Raw genomic sequence first — 14,687 nt, forward strand, 5'->3', positions numbered from 1 at the left:
TTTGTTACTTAAACATTTTGCAGGAGTTGGGGATCTTAGATGAATGGTTCAGGTCAAGATGCCATGAGAAGGCCTGGAAGATGATTCTGTGGGAAAAGTATTTGCCCTTAAAGTGTACAGATCAGAGTTTAAATTCTTAGCACCCACAAAAATGTTGGACAGGCATGGGGGCCTCCTGTAATCCCAGCAGAAACAGAAGATCCCTGAAGCAAGCTGACTAGCTAGGTTAACTGAAATGACAAGCTTCAGGCTCAGTTAGAGACCCTGTCTAGTAAAATAAACTGGAGAGTCATGAGGAATGCACATGACATCAACGTCTAGCTTCTAAATGCATTTGAATGTGTACTGGTACTCATACACGTGTATATACACATACACATACAAATGCACATGGATGCAATTACCCATACATACTTGGTATTGTCAAGCTGTTGACCAGGGCTGAGTCAGAAAACTTGACTAGCACCAGAGCATCTGCTTCCAGGCTCATCCACAAGGGGCTGTCAGCTACAGGCTTAAATCCCTGCTATGTGGCTTCAGTCACAGCTGTTTACGGCAGCTGGTGTCACCCAAAGCAGATGACTGAAGAAAAGATGCAGAAATCTTATCAAAGTGGAAGTTGTGATTCCTTAGTTTTTTTGTTTCTGTTTTTAAAACAGGGTCTCACTATATAATCCTAGTTGGCTTTGAATTCAAATTTACCTCTCTCTGCCTTCCTGCTTGGAATTAAAGGCAATGCTCAGCTTTATGAATCAATTTAGGAAACTCTTTATTTTCATGTTTGTAATATTTTCTGGGGCTGATAGACCAACTTGGGGAGAGGGAAGAGAAGTATTGGTTGAGGTCAAGAACAAAATTGGTATTAACTTTTGTTTAGTGGAAAGTATAGGTGCTCCCAACAATTGTTTTAAAGGGCCCATTAGGGAGGGTACAAAGGTAGAGTGAGAGCACAGAAAAAGCACAGAACCAAGTTCTGATGATGTTTATTACAAGAAAATGCCATATAGTTTGGGCCACTAGTTAAGGAAGGTGAAAGATTGTTGTGTAGTAAACTCCGTGAATCTTTTCCAATTTATGGACTCAAGATTAAGCCCTATTGGCCTAAGGAAGATGGTTGAGGTCAAAAGGTTGAAAAAGAGAGATAAGAGATAGGTTTCAGAGCTTGAGGATGGTAGTGAAGGGAATGTTTCAAACTTTTCTTGAAGTATATTCAAGGTATCATTGTATGTTGTTTTAGAAAAGAATTTGGGGTATTCATGTTAGCAGTGTTCCCTAACAAGTAGTCCATTCTGAAAAATGCCTGATAATTGTTTCTTAATTTTCAGTTACTTGAACTTTGAGTTTCTAGGTTCATGGAGCTAGAATGTAGTGAAAATTTGTATAGTACTGGCACTCAGTAAAATCAAAATAAGGAGTCCTGTGGCTATGTTAATGAGTTCTTCCCAACTCTGACTCCTTTAACAGCAGTAATGTGCAGATGATACTGTTACCAAAATGCACTTTCAGTAGATTACTGTAAGACATGCTGCTCTAGGTCCCATTTGTGATATAAAGGTTGGGTTTTTGTTTTGTTTTTAAAGTAAGGAGAAAACCAGCTTGTTCTCGCCAGATTGCTAACAGCAGAGAGCAGAACTGACTCTCTCGGCATCCACTTTTACTTACTAGTAACTTCCTATAACTTAAAGAGTTCCTGCAGAGGTGGCTGGTTGGTTGGTTGGCTGGTTGGTTGGCTTGTTGGTTGGTTGGTTTGAAATCCGAAGCAGGCCTTTTACTCCTCATCTTCCAACCTCAGACTTTCTAGAGATATGATTATAAGTGTGTGCCATCCTTCCCTGTTCCATATACTAAAAACACTTGGAATGCTGTTGGAATCTGTACCATTTGTTGCCATTCCACATTTAATGACTTTTTTGAACAGTCATCCTGATGATGTTTTAAATGTCCATTGGCAAGGAAGTAGTGCTCAGGACATTTAAGATTAAACTGAATTTGGGGAAAATTTTGCGTTTAAATGCTGTTGTGTTTTGTTTCTATTTATGATATATAAGATACAGAAGGAAGTTTCTTTCTGTATTTAAGGTGTCTCAACAAGCAGCAAAGTGTATTCCAGCCATGGTGTGCCCTGAACTGACAGAACAAATCCGGAGAGAAATAGCTGCTTCTCTTCACCAGAGAAAGGGGGATTTTGCTTGCTATTTTCTGACTGACCTTGTAACATTTACATTACCAGCAGGTAACCCCGAAATTTATTATGATAAGCAATCTCTGTTTTAAGGTTACATTTTTATGTGGGGTAAAAATACAGTTTTGTAAGAAAGCAATAAGTTGGGATTTTTAACAGTTTTTTTAAATTTTATGTGTACGGGTGTTTTGCCTACATATTTGTGCCCCACATGTGTGCCTGGTACCCCATGGAGGCCAGAAGAGGGTGTCAGATCCCTGGGACTGGAGTTAGAGGCAATAGTGAGCTGCTATGTGGGTCCTAGGAATCAAGCCTGGGGCCTCTGGAAGAGCAGCCATTTTATTCTTGAAGTGACGCATACAAGAACTACTTGTAAACAAACATTTTGATGATTGGAAGACAGTAAATGCCCCCCCCCCCTTTTTTGAGATAAAATCTCATTGTGTAGCTCTGGCTGGGCTTTGCACTCAGTCTCCCTCTTAAGTGCTGGAATTAAGGCATGTGCCACCACACCTGGCATAGTAAAGACAGATATGCTCGTTTCCCCCTTTTATTTTGAATATTATTTTTTTAGTCTCTTATTTTTAATTTTCCTTTATTTTCAAGTCTGTTTATATACTCATTGGTTACTATTAAGAATTCTGATTAGGATATAGGTTTTTAATGGGTAAGGTTATTTGAATTAAAAATACTGGTACCTTTGAGCATGTCACTGCTTTTTATTCATAAACTCCTGCTGTATTTGTGAAGCATTTATTAGTGTTTTTAATTTTCTGACAGTTGAAAATGTCTAGAGGATGCCCTTTATGGATTAATATTAAAAAATACCTAATAAGTAAAGGTACCTAGGTATTTTCATTTTTTCAAAGTTAGATATATTTATACATGGGAAGAGTTAAAAATGAAACCTTTTAAAATCAGTAAATTTCATCGAAATATACTGTATATCAAGCTCGTCTTGATGTTAATTTTTAAAAAATCATTATTACATGTATTTACCTTGTGTGTGTGCATGTTAGTCATGGCATGTTGTTGAGGTCAGAGGACCACTTAATGGACTTGGTTCTTTCCTTCCATCATGTGGGTCCTGGAGATGAACTCAAGTAATTAGGTTTGGTGGTAAGTGACTTTTCCTGCTGAGCCATCTTGCCAAATCATAAATACATTAAAAAGAAAAAAGTAACAAAAAATGGCATTTTAAAAAATAATGTATATATATTTTAGATTTTTTAATTTTGATATGTGATTATGAGTGTTTTGTCTGCATATGTACATGTGTACCTGTGTGTGCCTGGTATCCTCAGAGGTCAGAAAAGGGCATCAGATTCCCTGGAACTGGAGTTAAGAATGGTAATAATCCATCATGTAGGTGCTGGGAATGAACGTGGGGCCCTCTGCAAGGGCAACCGGCTCTCTTAACCATTGTGCCATCTCTCCAACTTCCCTAAAGGGTTTTTAAGGGTAATGCTTCTTATTACACTAGAGTGCTCTATTAAGTAACCTGAACAGAACATGGAATGTTGAGGAAAGTTATCAAAGCACTGTGTCAGAGTGCCATGGTTCATTAACTTTTATGAGAAAATTCTTTTTTTCTTTTTTCTTTCTTTTTTTTTTTTTTTTTTTTTTTTTTTCCGGAGCTGGGGACTGAACCCAGGGTCTTGCGCTTGCTAGGCAAGCGTTCTACCACTGAACGCTTGAATTTATCCCCAACCCCTATGAGAAAATTCTTAATTTTGAAAGTAGGTTTGTGCAGAAGCTGCTCATATGAAGAGAAAGAACAAATTAAAATGTATAAGTAATTATTTGTCTACATCTTAGTTTTTATATTTACTTTAAGAATTTTAGTAATGAAACCCAGAAAGGAAGCTGCATATACATAATCGTGTTACATATAACATTAATTACAGATGTGTCTAACAACTTCAATAGAAAGAGGTTGTTTTTATTAGAGGTTAGCATTCCACTTATTAAGTTATTAAACACAAGAACTGCTTTTAAGTCTGATTTTTCTGTGCAGATATTGAAGATTTGCCTCCAACAGTTCAGGAAAAATTATTTGATGAGGTGCTTGATAGAGATGTTCAAAAAGGTAAGGGTGTGGTGAATGCCATATATTTACTTTTTATCCAACCAGCTGTTTCACTTTGTATAATGTAGGAAATGGTTTAAGGAAATGGTTTAAAGATGTAGAGTCATAGTGGTTTCATATGCAATGTTCTGGGTTTGACCTCTGTACTGGCTGGTTTTATATGTCAACTTGACACAAGCTGGAGTTATCACAGAGAAAGGAACCTCAGTTGAGGAAATGCCTCCATGAGACCCAGCTGTAAGGCATTTTCTCAACTAGTGATCAAGGAGGCAGGACCAGTCCATTGTGGGTGGTGCCATCCCTGGGCTGGTGGTCTTGGGTTCTATAAGAGAGCAAGCTGAGCAAGCCAGGGGAAGCAAGCCAGTAAGTAACATCCCTCCATGGCCTCTGCATCAGCTCCTGCCTCCTGACCTGCTTGAGTTCCAGTCCTGACTTCCTTTGGTGATAAACAGCAGTGTGGAAGTGTTGTTGTAGAAATATAAAAAATAAAACAAGTATAGTTGTCTTTTACTTCACTAGATCCAGCACCACAGTGCCCCAAGATATCTGCTAGATACCTTGGCAGAAACACACATTCCAATTCTGTGGCGGCCCAGACCAGCCACCCCACACTCCATTACACTTAAATCTACACATGAAGAACACACAACACAATAATCTTTGACCCAGTTGTTAAGATATAATTGCCCACCTAAACATACAAAGCCCAGTACCATCCATCCCTTAAGAACATTAATAACAACCTGTAAATGCACAGAGCGGAATCTTAACGTCACCTGCCATGGCTTCTCTCCCTCTCCCTCCTCTCTCCTCCTCCTTTTCATTCCAGTCTCCTCTTCCTTCAAACTTCTCTCCCACCTATCCTTCCTTCTCCTCCAGTGACAGGCCTCCTTCTATCCTGTACCTGCCCCTCACCTGTATTTTATAAATTCAATGGGGAGAAGGTTCTGGTGAAGTCACCTGAGTCCTGAGTACTGACTAGGCAGTTGTCCTTGGGGCAGTGGAATTAGCATCAAAATACAGATAACTCCAGGGCAAACCACAGCTTGGAAGTGTAAGGGGAATAAACCCTTTCCTCCCCAGCTTGCTTCTTGGTCATGATGTTTGTGCAGGAGTAGAAACCCTGACTAAGACAACCCCCAACCCTGAAACTAACAATGCAAAACAAAAGACATTCACAGCCTTTGTTTGTGATAGAGTAAACAAACACAGATATTAAATCTTAAAATCCTTTGTTTTCTATAACTTACTCTAGAATGAAAATATTTCTGTGTTAAATACTTTTGAAAAACAAAATTGAAAAGGATTTAGAACTTGAATTATTTATTACAGCACCACGATATATTTTATTTATTTAGAAACTTTACATTACTAAATTATGTAAATGTTCTTGTAGGTAATATTTTTAGCCCACTAAATATTTTGTAATTGTGTAGACATGAAAATGAATGTATTTAAAATTTCTCATAGAGCTAGAGGAAGAATCTCCAATTATAAACTGGTCTTTGGAATTGGCTACACGTTTGGACAGTAGACTGTATGCACTTTGGAACCGGACTGCCGGAGATTGTTTACTTGACTCAGTACTACAAGCTACCTGGGGCATTTATGACAAAGACTCGGTGCTTCGGAAAGCCCTGCATGACAGCCTGCATGACTGTTCACATTGGTAAGCTGAAGCCTTCCTTGTTTCATCGCACTTGCTGGATCAGTACCTTATAGTAGTGGGTTATTTTTCTTCTCACATATAAATTTTTTAATGTGTATAGGCATTTTGTTTGTGTACTTTGTATATGTCTGGTACCCAAGGAAGCCAGAATATTGGATCCCTTGGAGCTGAAGTTACCGACATTTTGAACTCTAGAGTACTAGGAATCAAACTCAAGTCCTCTGGAGGAGCAGCATTTTTTTTTTTAAAGATTTATTTATTTAATGTATATGAGTACACTGTAGCTGTCTTCAGACACACCAGAAGAGGGCATCAGATCTCATTATAGATGGTTGTGAGCCACCATGTGGTTGTTGGGATTTGAACTCAGGACCTCTGGAAGAGCAATCAGTGCTCTTAACCACTGAGCCATCTCTCCAGCCCCAGCAGCAAGCACTCTTAACTATTGAGCCATCTCAGCCAGGCAATAGTGGTGTTCACCTTTAATCACAGCACTCAGGAAGTAGAGGCAGGCAAGTCTCTGAGATCTAGGATAGCCTGGTAGACAGAGTAAGTTCTAGGACAGCCAGGACTACATAGAGAAACCCTGTCTCAAAAAGCAGCAGCAAAACAACCAAACAAAAACTATTGAGCCATTTTCCTAACTCTTCTTATATAAAAAAGTTTTAAAGATTTATTTTTAACTCTGCCTGCCATCTGTCTGTCTGTCTGTCTGTCTCTCTCTCTCTCTCTGTGTGTGTGTGTGTATGTGTGTGTGTGTGTGTATTTGAGCACATGCACTCACCTGTGTGTCAGTTCCTTCCTATACTGTGGCGATGTGATTGGTTGGTTTCTGTGATGGCAGTTCCTCCACCCCCACCCCCAGATCTGCCTTGTAAATTTAATGTGATTGCCCTATGAAGTGGATATATTCTCGGGTGCTAATAAAATTTAGCTGGAATTTTGCTGGTAAAATCTTGTCATCTTACAAATCTTTGAAAAGCAGTTTGGATCAGGACATACTGATATACCTCTGTAATCTCTGCCCTGTAACTTGGGGTGGAAATGGGAAGAAGGCCACCTTTTGGCTATGTTTTATAAAGACCCTGTTTAAAATTTTTGCCCCATATAAAACCAGACACATCACCCAAGGCAGAGTGGTAGTTTTCCTTTGGTAGTAATTGCCTTATCTTGCAAAGCTGAAAATAAATTGTGAATTTTAGTAGTTGATTCACTCTTTTTCCTAAATGAGAAAGTTTTATTTATTTTTTATTCTTTAATTCTTAAGAAACATTTGTGGCTAATAATAGTAACTTCAGGGTTTATTCTGTCTATTACTTAAAACTGGCAGTAGGGGATCATCTCATATTTATATTTGAACTCTAGGGAGTCATTTGAGATAATGTTATTCTAGTGCAAGGGTGGGAAGAGATAGTAAGAGCACAGAAATAGCTCGGTAGGGGCATTTTGTTAGAGTTATATCATTGTGGCGTTGCAGCAGAGCTCTCAGTTGTTTATTCTAAGGTACAATTCAAGGTGAAGACCTAGAGCTGTTATGTGGACTGAACTCCTAATACAAAGTATGCCTTGATGCCATCTTCTGGAATCTTTGTTATGAAATACCTTTTCTTGGTATTTTAGAGTTCATCTAAAAAGCTGAATTGAAAGCAAGGATCATAGAGATATCCTTCTGGTATCTTGGGAATAGGGTCAGGCTAAAGAAAATGGGACTAGATGGAGTATTACTATTCTTGATTTGAGGTTCAGTGACTAGTTTGTTCATTAAGCTCAACACATGACTATTACCATGGCATAATAACAATGGTGGGCAAACTTGGGTCCTGATCTAGGCTTGGAGGAGGAGCCAACATATCACTTGTGAAGCTTCTCTTTGCTGAGTTGATAATATGCAAAGTCCAAAGTAACAAGGAAGATTCTCTTCTGCCCTGTAAAATCCCTAGTGAGAGCTGAGAAAGCAACATTGTATTTTGTGGACCTGTATCACTTTTAGTTAGGCTGTTTTATGTCTTTATATGTTTGTAGCTATGCAGTTCTGTTGGATACCTGTAATCTGAGCTGGCTGATGCTCTCAAGACTGAATATACAGTGTTGTCCTTGCTTTGTTGTTGGGTTTTGTTTTTGTTTTTTGTTTTGTTTTGTCTTAATTTCCCTTCCTGTTACTGCGATAAAATAACCTGGTGTTGTGTGACAAACTTTTCCTGAGGAGATGCAACACCAGTCTACTCACCTTAGAAAAGAGAACTCATTACAGACCAAAGTAAAATCCATCTTGATGAACCAATGAGTTTTATGAAGTGAGGGAGGACTTACTTACAGGAATATATGTGTGAGGGATTACTTATAAGACCAGAAATGACTCAAAGACAGCTGTATTACCAAAGCCCACCCAGCAAGGGTGGAAGCTTACAAACACTGGAAACCTGGAGCAAACTACACAGCCCAACAGGTTCTTTTCCAGGTGGCTTAGTTGATCTGAGCTTCTTATAGCCTGCTTCTTCCAGGCAACTGGGCTTGTTTCAGTCCTCTCTTAGCAATCTTTACTGTTTATATTCTCTTGGGGAGATGGGAGGTGGGGGTCTAATGAGTCTAGTTAGTTTCAGGGACTTTCTGAAGCTATTTTGGGTTAACTACTTGTCTTACATGCTTCTCTGTAGTATTCAACTCTCCTTAGAACATCCTGTTGTTTCAGCTCCCTGTAAACATTTGGTATTCTATTCCCTCAAAGATGAAAGATTATTCACCACAAAGGAAGCTGTTATACAATACCCGGAATAAAGCAATTGAAAGATTATTGGGCTCACAATTCTAGATTACAGTCCATCACTGTGGGAAAGTCAGGGTGGCAGGAACTTGAAGCAACAGGTCATTCATAGCCATGAGCAGAGAGCAGTGAACCAGTGCATACATGATAGGACTCAGCTCTTTCTCCACTCTGTACAAACCTGCTGTCCTGCCCAGGAAATGGTGCTACACACAATGGGCAGGTCTTCTCAACCCATTTAACGTAATTAGTATAATTCCATACAGGCCAGCCTAGCCTTGAAGATCTTTCATTGAGTAAGATTTGCTTCCCAGGCAACTCTAGATTGTGTCAAATTGGCAATTAAAACTGACACTATTTCATTGAAATATCTTATCTAGTTTCTCAGAGGAACAGGTTGGGATAATCTGTTAATAAAGGGGGAAAAAATCATTAAAGGTCTTAGAGTAATTACTGTTTATTTGGTAGTCATTTTAAGTTAGATTTTTCAGTATAGACTGTTACAAATTCTGTTTGAAGTACAGATTAATATACTGCTATGCCTTCTCTGGATACATACAGTAAATACTGGGCTGCCATAAATACTGTAACCAAAATACTAAGAAGAAGACTAAAATGTCGCTAAGTTCTAAGGCTGAATTGTAATGTTTTGTAAAAACAGTAGCTTTATTGAAGTACTGTTTGCTCTAAAAGGTATTTAAAGCATATTGTTCACCGCCTATTAATGAAGCATTTATCACCCCAAAAGAGAACTTGTGTCTCTTTTTCAGTTCTTTCTGCTTCTCAAGCCCTAGCTGCAGGGAATTATTCATCTGCGTCTTGTACCTGTACATTTTTCTTAGACATTTCATGTAAATGGAATAATATGTGGTCTACGACGGGAGCATATTCCACAGTATAGACAGATGCTTTTATCACCTGTATACCAATAGAAGGACATTAGGTTTATTTTCAGTTTGTTGGGTCATATTAAATCTATATTTAACATTTTAACAAACGGCCAGGCCAAACTATATTTCACAGTACCTGGATACTTTTAAATTTCTATCAACTTTTTTTTTAAGTACACATTTTTCACATCCTCACCAATACTTGTTATTTGATTGTGGCTGTTCTTGTACACATGAAGTTGTACCTTTACTGTTACCTCATGGATAATGATACTGAATATTTTTTGATATGTTTAATGTTCATTCATAAATCTTTGTTGAAATACCTCTAATTTACCCAGCTTTTTCTAGTTACTGGTAACTGGTTCTCAGATCAGAGTTTCAGGCATGTGAAACAAGCATCTACTTCTGAGTTAGGCTTCAATCTTCAAGAGTTACTTTTTCTATACAGATATACTTTATGTATAAGGAATCTCTTTAGATACATTGTCTGGAAATTTTTTTCTTCTATCTGTGACTTATATTTCCTGGGACAAAGTCATAATTAGTTTTAAAATATAAATTTATTATTTTGTATGTATGTATGTATGTATGTATGTATGTATGTATGTATGTATGTGTGTGTGTTTTGTCTGCATGTATGCCTGTATACCACATGCATGAAGTACTCCTGGAGGCCAGAAAGGAGCATCATATCCCCTGGGACTGGAATTAGAGATGCTTATGAGATGCCATGAGAGGGTTGAGGATAGAACCTAGATCTTCTGGAAGAACACCCGATGCTCTTAACTTCTTAGCCCACTCTAGTCCTAAAGTCATGGTTGTTTTAACTGTCACTTGTCATTATTTTTAAAATCAAACACACTATTATAGTTATAGCTAACAATATCTTCTCTAGTTGAAGGCATGTGCTGGTTAGTGTTTTGTCAACTTGATAGAAGTTAGAATCATTTGGAAAAAGGAATCTCAATTGAGAAAAAGTCCCTACCAAATTGCCTTTGGGCAAACCCGTGGGAATTTTCTTGTTTAATGATTGATGTGGGTGAGCCCAACTCACCGGAGGTGTTGCCACCCTGGGCAGGTGGTGCTGGATAGTATAAAAAAGTAGGCAGAGCAGCCAGTAGACCTTGATCCTCCTTGGCCTTTTGCCTTGAGTTCCCATCTTGAGTTCCCGTTAGTGATGATGAGGTGTGACCGAGAGTTAAAAGATGAAGTAATCCCTTTCCTTCCCAAGTTGCCTTTGGTTGTGGTGTTTTATCATAGCCATAGAAATCCAAATCCTGAACTAAGATAAGGCCATAAAGTCCTCTGTTTTTGTCTTTGGAGTTTTGTAATTTTAATTTTTGGCATTTAAGTATTTGACCTATTTATTATGAGCTAACTTAATTCTGTAGAAATCTAATTGTATAGTTTACTGAAAAGATTGTTGTTCTCCATTCTAGCTAGGCACTTTTGTTGAAAATTAACTGTAAGAGGTTTATTTTCTGGAGTCTTGTTTTTTCCCATCAGAACTGTAAATTCGTTGACTTGGTACTTCTGTTTGAAGAATTTTTATTCTGAGTTCTTTAGACTTTTTTTTGGGGGGGGGAGGATAAACTTTGGGGCTCCCTTAACAGTTTTTATAAAATGCTAGCCAGAATTTTGGTTGTATTCACATAGAGAAGTTATAGATTAATGACAAGGATATTGTCAGATTTGATAGTTTAGAGTCTTAGATTTTTCAAAAATTAATCTAAAGTTGCCAGGTACCACTTGGTTATACATTAGGTGTAAGTTGATTGTCCTTGTGTGCCCACTAGCTTCAGGGGTTGAGAATTTGGTCTTAGTACGTGTGTATGATTATTTGAGCATGTATAGTTTAGAGAACTCTTACCTTCCTTGAGTTTTGATTGTAGTCATTGCTTAGTTTCTGGCTAATTTAGAGCTGTCTCACTCATAAAATAACTTTGAGGTACTATTAACCATTGGGCATAGCTTAAGCATAGGAGACCTCGGAGCCTGCCTCCATAGTGACACACTTCCTCCAAGTCCACACCTCCTAATAGGGCCACTCTTTATGGGACAACCATTCAAACACATGAGTCTATGGGGGCCATACCTTTTGAAACCATCACAAGCATCATGTTTTAGAAACTCTGAACTTTATAAGCTTAGTTAATATATATATGCTTAGTTTATAAACACTATTAAATTACTTAACTTTCTCTGCTACAGCTTTCTTGTGTTTTTATTTCTTGTCCCTGAATTTAAATGATTAGAAAGATGTGGTCTTTCAAATTTAAATGGCTGTCCTTACTTCAAACAGCTTTGCTGGTTTTTTGTTTTGTTGTTTTTGTTTGGTTTTGTTGTAGAAGACTACTTGACAATTTTGGCAAAATCTGGTCTTAAACTTTAAAATTTCACTAAGATTTGTTTCTGGACCTTCAGATTTATGTGACAGTCAATACCAGATTAGCTTGCTGTTTGCATTTTTTAAATTCAGTTCCATGAGATCATTCATTTATTGGTTTTAATACTACCATATTGGTAATTCCTTCAAGTGTTCTTCCTAGTCCATGAAGTTCTAATTAGAATTCCAGCAGGTCACCTTGGCTGGTATAGAACTTTGAGGTCTCCTGTTCAGCCCCCATATACTAGGATTACAAGTGTACATTGCCATACCCAATCTTTGTTTCTAATTGTGTACCTGATATAAACTTACTATGACTTGTTTGCCTAAATTATATGAAGGCATTTTAAAGGGTATTTCATATAAGGAATTGTTTTTCTAGTTATATTGACAAAGAAATCTAAGGTGGTGATATTTGTTTTGGCCTTTTAATGTGAGGGAGGCCTTAAATAGCCCAAACTAGCCTAAACCTTTCTACATTCTTGAACTCCTGATTCTTTATGTCTACCTCCTAAATGTTGGGATTACAAGCATGTCTTACTAGGACCCATGTAATCTTGATATTCTTAAGAACATGACGGGATGCTTCAGAGGTATTGTATTTACAGTGATGCATTCTGACCATCTTTGTTTTTGTATCAGTCTCACTGCATAGCCCAGGCTGCTGCAAATTCTGTAGCGCTGAGATTATAGGTGTAGGGTACCATGGAATTATTGAATCAATAGATACATTAACAATAAAACTATCTTCTTCACCCTGTTAGAGTTAATTAGGTAGTAAATTTGATTCTGGTTGGAAATATGGTAAAAGATATCTGTTAACAGAATATAGGGCATTAATTTCCAAAAAACTACGTATTTGGAGCAGTCAAGCTACTACTTGTGATTTTATTTGTCTGTTGCTTGGCAGGTTTTACACACGCTGGAAAGACTGGGAGTCGTGGTATTCCCAGAGCTTTGGTTTACATTTTTCACTGAGGGAAGAACAATGGCAAGAAGACTGGGCATTTATACTCTCTCTAGCTAGTCAGGTAAGGCTGCATCAAGCTTTGTGGGTGTTTTTGTTTGAAAGAGGGGTATTCTTGAGTTCTTCAGACTGATCAGACTGTGCTGGAAGCAGCTAATTACCTTGCTGGCAGTCAACTTTGATTCTAACAAACAGTAGTCTACACCTCTCAGTGTAGAACTCTGCTGTATAGTTAAGGCTAACAGTTGTCAAAAACAAGTTCTCTGTCTCACTTATCAGATGGGTTATGCCATTTTACCTCCATTAGCTCCAGTTGTTGGGTTCAAGCTCACACTGTAGGTAAAGGATGGAACTGAACTGGCAGGCTTGGTGTTAGAAATTGACATTCTTTATATTGTTCCCTCATGACTGCATCATGTGTTACAGGTTAAGAGGAAAAAAAAACAAAAAAAAACCAAGCACAGTCTACCTTACTTTGAACAAATGACCAGGTCTTTTGAACCCTGATACAGAAAGTTCCTTTTGTTTGGGCCATTTGTGGCTAAATTGTTAAACCCATGACCATGTGATTAGAGTGGCTATAGTTGGAGGGTGGACTTTCTGGTTAACATTGCCTTTTAACTTGGTGTACCCAGTAAAGCTGTCTTTAGAACTTTATAGGTAGGACTTTCATAGTAATGTCACTTTATGAAGTGTTCCTTGCTATTTGAACCAACAGGTTGGAAAGTAAATTCTAATATTGGATAGCAAGGGATACCTCAAAATCATTGTCTTCTTCTGTTCTGTTCATGAGTTTGGATATAAACCCAGTACACCAGAGGTTTCTGTTACAATTCCATTGGACTTTGCCATTTGCTGAGTCAGTTTCTTTAGTTAGACAAGGAGTGGGAGTGGATTGAAAGAGTACACTGAAGATAGTGTTTTTTACACAGCAGTTTGAGACTGGTAATGAATGTTTTTAAGAAAAATTGTCTTCTTTTTTTGTGTGTGTACAGCCTGGAGCAAGTTTGGAACAGACACACATTTTTGTACTTGCACATATTCTTAGACGACCAATTATAGTTTATGGAGTAAAATATTATAAGAGTTTCCGAGGAGAAACATTAGGATATACCCGGTTTCAAGGTAAGCCATTATCATGAACACCCTAGTAGTCCTGTTTACTATGATTATATAGCTGTGGCCTCAAAGGAAACAAAATACGGGAAGGGTCAGAGTAGCATCTGTAATTTCAGGCGGTAGAAAGGGGGCGGGGGGCTGGGTAGGCACTTGCTTCTTGTGCTCTTTCTTTTTTCCAGGAGTTTATCTGCCTTTGTTGTGGGAACAGAGTTTTTGTTGGAAAAGTCCAATTGCTCTGGGCTATACAAGGGGCCACTTCTCTGCTTTGGTTGCCATGGAGAATGATGGGTATGGCAACCGAGGTGCTGGTGCTAATCTGAACACTGATGATGATGTCACCATCACATTTTTGCCTCTGGTTGACAGTGAAAGGAAGCTCCTTCATGTGCACTTCCTTTCTGCTCAGGAGGTAAGTACCATGTTGTCCTGTTACCTGAGGCAGTGTCCTTATATCAGGAACCAACCTCATGTTCCTTCCAGAAGTGATGACAGCTGTAAGTACTAAGTAAGGCATTCACTATGAATGCTGAGAGGGACTGCTTTTTTTCTCTAAGCACCAGAGTATTTTGACTTGTGGCTTAGAGAGGTGTTAGTCTTGACAGAGTTTTAAGATTTCCCCAC

The 14,687-nt window shown here is 38.2% G+C and overlaps 1 protein-coding gene across 5 annotated transcripts in view; it reads left to right on the plus strand.

Moving 5' to 3' along the window:
- Zranb1 (zinc finger RANBP2-type containing 1) overlaps positions 1 to 14,687 on the plus strand; it is a 56,471-nt gene that overhangs the window by 38,611 nt on the left and 3,173 nt on the right. For all 5 annotated transcript variants that reach the window (XM_063281597.1, XM_006230445.5, XM_063281657.1 and 2 more), the window contains 6 exons: positions 2,080 to 2,233; positions 4,200 to 4,271; positions 5,742 to 5,940; positions 12,891 to 13,011; positions 13,943 to 14,072; positions 14,246 to 14,475. In XM_063281597.1, coding sequence (XP_063137667.1) covers positions 2,080 to 2,233; positions 4,200 to 4,271; positions 5,742 to 5,940; positions 12,891 to 13,011; positions 13,943 to 14,072; positions 14,246 to 14,475 — 906 coding nt within the window. The remainder of the gene's footprint in view (positions 1 to 2,079; positions 2,234 to 4,199; positions 4,272 to 5,741; positions 5,941 to 12,890; positions 13,012 to 13,942; positions 14,073 to 14,245; positions 14,476 to 14,687) is intronic.

Source organism: Rattus norvegicus, chromosome 1 (assembly GCF_036323735.1).
Source record: "Rattus norvegicus strain BN/NHsdMcwi chromosome 1, GRCr8, whole genome shotgun sequence".
NCBI classification, from domain to species: domain Eukaryota; kingdom Metazoa; phylum Chordata; class Mammalia; order Rodentia; family Muridae; genus Rattus; species Rattus norvegicus.